This window comes from Cyprinodon variegatus, unplaced genomic scaffold (genome assembly GCF_000732505.1).
Source record: "Cyprinodon variegatus isolate N-32 unplaced genomic scaffold, C_variegatus-1.0 Scaffold1046, whole genome shotgun sequence".
Classification (NCBI taxonomy): Eukaryota; Metazoa; Chordata; class Actinopteri; order Cyprinodontiformes; family Cyprinodontidae; genus Cyprinodon; species Cyprinodon variegatus.
The window spans coordinates 150,322-155,883 of record NW_015151499.1 but is presented as its reverse complement, the minus strand read 5'-3'; the positions used below and the strand labels follow the sequence as shown (position 1 = coordinate 155,883).

General features: G+C 40.4%; 1 protein-coding gene across 2 annotated transcripts in view; it reads left to right on the top strand.

The window, feature by feature from the left end:
• Nucleotides 1–5,562, top strand: part of arsg (arylsulfatase G) — a 22,672-nt gene that overhangs the window by 12,790 nt on the left and 4,320 nt on the right. For both annotated transcript variants that reach the window (XM_015399786.1, XM_015399787.1), the window contains exons 5-7: nucleotides 4,255–4,445; nucleotides 4,524–4,604; nucleotides 4,711–4,819. In XM_015399786.1, the coding sequence (XP_015255272.1) occupies nucleotides 4,255–4,445; nucleotides 4,524–4,604; nucleotides 4,711–4,819 (381 nt within the window). The remainder of the gene's footprint in view (nucleotides 1–4,254; nucleotides 4,446–4,523; nucleotides 4,605–4,710; nucleotides 4,820–5,562) is intronic.

Here is a 5,562-nt window from a genome sequence, read left to right as displayed (position 1 = left end):
TGCTGCCCCCGCGACCCGACCCCGGATAAGCGGAGGAAGATGGATGGATGGATGGATGGATGGAACAAAATTCACACAAAGAGACTAGTTAACACCAAACCAAACACCAAATTTCTAACTAACTAAATTCACCTGAACATAAATAGAAAAAAACCCCTCCACCAATTAAACCTGTTGGTATATTTATATACAGAGAACTGACATTAATCAATGGATATTGTCTGCTGAGGGGTAAGAAGAAGTAAAACTTATTTTTCATACCGCCCCTCCCTCTAATTGAATTTAAATTAGCTCAAAGTCAAGTAACCTTCCTGTTAAACTTGCTTCTTTTTCTAATATTTATAGACATATATATGTATATGTATACATCTGCATACATACATGTAAACAAATCTACAAGTGCTCTTTTAGATCTCCTCAGTGCAGGTCAGGTGTTGAGTTCCTCTACTTTCCTGTCTGTACTATCCGCCTGAAACACCACTGCCTCATGAGTCTGAGCTTCTTCATATTCTGATACATTTTCATTTTATTCTTCCCCTCTCAGTTGAAAGTTTCATTGGAGTTTTGTCTCTACAGGATATCCCCATTGGTTCAAAATGGGTTTCTGTTTCACAGGCAACTCATTGCTGAAGTGGTGCCAAATAAGTTCATGAGGTTTCTCTTCTTCTATTCTCCCACTCTGCAGAAGTTGTTAATTCAATCTCTAACGTTATGCTCACTCTGCTTTTTCTCAGATGAAGGGGCTCTCCCTGCCCCTGTTTGGCTGTGTGAGAATTATCAGTTGTGCTGCTGCCATCAACACCTTTGTTTATAGATGTTTGAGCTCAGCCTAATTTTCAGTGTAGTCCTGTTTCTCTGACTGTGACTAACTAGATGTGGTCTTTTCGTCCACTGATGTGGGTGCCGGCTTGGAGCTCGTCTGCCTGGCTTTGTCTTTCCTGAACGGAGCCGCCTGTGGAGCTGGTTGACAAGATGCTTTAGTATCTCTGCTTATTTCTGTATCTCTGCTTCTGTGTCCTTGAACCCCAGTTGGCCTCAGCAGATGGCCGCTCACACTGAGCCTGGTTCTGCTGGAGGTTTCTTCCTGTTAAAAGGGTGTTTTTCCTCTCTACTGTTGCTACAAGCATGGTTGGTGTCAGAGATTGCCTTGGAGTCAATGATTTGATGCAATCAACTGGTTTTCCTTAGATAGAAAACTTTGAATAAATTTGACTGTATGATCCCGTTGAGTTGTATCTGTAAAAGGCCTTCAGATGACGTGTTGTGAATTGGCGCTATATAAGTAATCTGAATTTAACTGATTTGTATTGAATACGCAGCCAATACTGTAGTTTTCTATCCTGCTCCACCGAGTCACTTTCAGAATAATCTTGTGTCTGTTCAGTTGTATTTGATGACTTTGTTGTTATCCAGTTTCCCCTTTGTGACTAGGCAGGGGAAATTTATTGTGACTCAACAGGTGAAGCAGCAGTTTTCTAGTCCTTGGCTTAACCATGCGGTGCTGTAGGGCTTGTAGGATTCATCGGATCACATCAACATGCTCTTAAAACAATCTGGAGAAACAGATGACATCATCTAGATAAGAAACACAACACTCACCCCTAAGTGTGTCAAGCATTTCAGCCCAAAGGGTATTCGGCAGTCAATGCAAAGACCCATCCTTCTTCCTCACACAGATAATGGATGCAGCATATAGAGACTGGCATTTTACTAAACACCCTTTCAGTAATGACTCTTGGATATACTTCTTTACTTCCTTGTACGGCGGACTGGGGTTGGAAGCATAAGCCTTCTGAACAGGGAAATCATTGCTGACTCTGACTGACATCTGCAGAGATAGGATACACTCAATGTCACTGTTATTTGCTTGTCATAACAGTGACATTGGGTCACAGGTCCATGAATATTACAGTGAAATTAGAATAGATAAAGAATGCATTAGGATTCGGATTTGGCACTTGACTTTGTTCTTCGGTTATGAAAAAAAAAACTCTTAGCACCTCTGGTTTGAGAAAAGACATTTTCAATTGCAATTGACCAAAATTTGTTAATGTAGGTCATCAGTTTTGAAATAACCTTTTGAAATCTCTTCACAACAAATAAGATTGAAGTTTGAATCTGATCCATTATGGTAGTAATAACCTGTAGTAGTAGTAGTGTAACCTGAGATATCTATTCTTTATTAAGTATATTTTCTTAGATTTGATAATCAAACAGCTACATTTACCAACACATGACACAGTAGTTGTACGGAGTACATACTCTTGGTGTGTGTGTGTGTGCATGTTTGAAGTCTAGGAAGAAGAGGTCAATGAACCCTGCTGCTTACAGCTGTTAGTTAAAAGGCAACATGCCCCCACGCTATACCTGGAGGTCATGTGAACGAGTGCTGTAGTTTTAAGTTTTTGCTTTTTAGCACTCAACAGCATCTAAGATTCCATTAGATTCCAGTTTGAGTGGTTGGGAGGGCTGCATTCCATCAAAGAAAAGAAAAAAACTTTATCAACGTTTTGGAAGGAAACAAAACCCCCTCATATATGGAGGACCAATCCTGCCAATCCTAAAAATACATATAGAAATAAATGAAGGACCTAATAATATAAAATTGCTTGAAAATGTAGCTAATAGTATGAACTTGTGTGCCCTTAAATGTGACAAAATAATAAGAATTGTCATGATTTTATTCAAAGATCTGACCCACATGCAGAAAACCAAACAGAGAGGCCCGGGGAAGGTTTAACAGGTTTATTGAGAAGTGGTAGAGATGGGTCCAGTGCTGCTCTGAACACTGGCGAACCGGGACTGAAATATGAAGGGGAAGTTCCATTGTGTTTAGTTCAGGTTCAGTGGGAAATTTGAGCTTCGATTTGCAAAAGGGAATAAAGTCAACAGGACTCACCTTTCCAAAAAAGGTGTCTTTCTCCGAATCCAGTCGGTGTGGGTTGTTCCAGTAATTGAGTTGCTGGTTGGAGGGCGGACAGGGTTTACGCAGGTTGAAGTGTTTCCTTGAGGAACGGCGGAGCTGACTGCCACTTAGATTTCCAATGGTACTTGAACAGTGTGAAGCTCAAACAATCCCTTGGGAAAAAGTAGATCCAAACCTCCAGTTTGAATCCCTAGCTCAGTTGGAAGCTCAAACGATCCTTCCAGGGGGAGAAGGTCCAAAATATCCAGTTTGCATAATGACTTCCTGCCGAGAGGCAAAGACAATAAACAACAAGGGTAAACTCAGGTTGAAAAAAACTCAGTTTGACTCAGCAAAAGTCAGCTTGGCTAGAGTACCCAAAACTGGCAAACACTCTGGCGTCGAGGTAGTGGCAGTCAGCAGCTTAAGATTCCTCAGTTAATAAGGCAACCATCCGCAGGTCTGTGAGAGGGTCAACAAGAACCAGGCGCCACCTGGTGGTGGAGGGAGAACACACAAAAACACAACCCACACACACTGGATTCCTAACTAGAATAAAATATCTCTTCAACAATTGTTTATTTATTCATCTAAAACTTTTTTTTTTAACTTCCACTATTATTTTTACTTTTCTTCATGTATTTACACTGATTTATTTTTAACCCACTTATTTTCAGTTATACATTTTCTTGAAGTCTTTATTTTGTGTTTGTGTATTTATTGCAAGTGGGTTTTTTTGTTCTTTATTTCCACTGCAACCTTTTTTATTGTTTCATATTTATTCCTGCCAACATTTTTAAAAGATTATTTTATTTTTGTTTCATACTGATTTACACCACAACATTTTTAAAGCATGTTTTTACTCCACCATATTTATTTTCATTTCATTTTAACATCCTTCTATTGCTCAAACAATGATTTATTTCTGCCTTTAACTTGCTCTTTTTAAGGAAAAAACAGGGCAGCCGAAAAATCCTTTGGGTAACAAAGCATTTTTCGGCTGCCCTGTTTTTATCCTTAACTCCTTTTTCTACTTCGTCTATTTCCACTTCGTCATTCCAAAGGCATCACAGAATCAACTGGTTAACTTTTACATTTTTTCATATTTGGAAGCTGGAATTGTCTAAACTTTTAAAAGAATTCTGGACATTAACGAATGGAGAGCATTTATGAACATCAGTTTTAAGCTTTGTTATTGTGTATGTGTATGTATGTGTGTAAAAGAGCTTTTTACCCTTATTTGGATCTTTCTTGTAAAATAAAGGTTAAATAAAAAATAGTACTAAAATAAAAATAATCCTTTAAAAAACTGTAACCTTGCCTACATACTAATTGTCATTTGTTTCCAGAGAGCGAGCACAGCCATATCTTCTTCTACTGGCATCAGCTCACATGCACGTCCCACTCGCGCCCACGGTGCCTGACTCTTCAGGTGACTTGGTGTATGCTGCCAGCCTGCAAGAACTCGACAGTGTGGTTGGGGCATTGAAGGCTGCTGCTGATGAAAAGGATAAAGAAAATACTTTAATCTGGTTCACTGGTAAGACATTTGGATGATTCATATCTACCCTCAAGTGATTCATTTGTTGATAGACACATACCTGTGTCTGTGCTACAGGTGACAATGGCCCATGGGAACAAAAATGCCAGTTTGCAGGAAGCGCCGGGCCTTTCACTGGAAAGTGGCAGACAAATAGAGGTAATGAAACCTAAAGAAAGATTAATGGTCAGCTGTATCCATAAAGTCGGAGCTGATTTATATGTAATTGCTTGACTACTTATGTGGTCTTCTCTTTGCTTGTTAGGTGGGGGTTCAGCTAAGACGACCACCTGGGAGGGCGGTCACAGGGTGCCCACTGTGGTATATTGGCCAGGCAGGATCCCTGCAAACACCAGCAGCTCAGCTCTACTCAGGCAAGCACACTTTCACAAAACTCACCAAGTCTTCAACAGTCACAGTACTTTTTCACCTTTAGGATAACACACCATAACCAGGCATGCCCTACAAAATCTAAAAGAATGCTACATAACAAATGTATAAAAAACTGCTCTCTCAACCACTGCTCGTACTACTGGGCGGCGTTGGAGGCTTCTTCATCTCAAGCTCGCTCCTCTGCCAGAGATCTCGGAGATTGAGGATTCTTCGCAGTATCTTAGCTGTCCCTAGAACTACGTATTTCTCGACTCGGATGTCTGATGGTTCTCAAGGTATCTGCTGGAGCCACATCTCCAGAGTGGGAGTTAATGCCCCCAGTGCTACGATGATCACAGGCACTACAGTTGGCTTTACCTTCCAGGCTCTTTCCAGTACTTCCCTTGATACCTTGAGGAATATAAGACATCTCATATGTCTCATAAAGTAGACAGTCAGTGTTTGGTTGGGCCTCCTTTTACATTAATTATCACTTACTGTAATGTTACATGGAGGTGATTAGCTTATGGCTAATCACCTCCATGCAACATGTCATATCAATTCATCTGTGCATCATTGCACATCTGTCAAAGTGCAATGAAGGCACAGCTCACAGCTTTCAGTTCATTTGCATTGTTGCCTCAGGTATCTTGTCTTTCTTCTGAATCTAAGGAGTTTAGGGCAGGCCAATATTGGTACTGATGACATCGTGTGTAGGGGTGTGCAAAATAATCGTCATGACGAT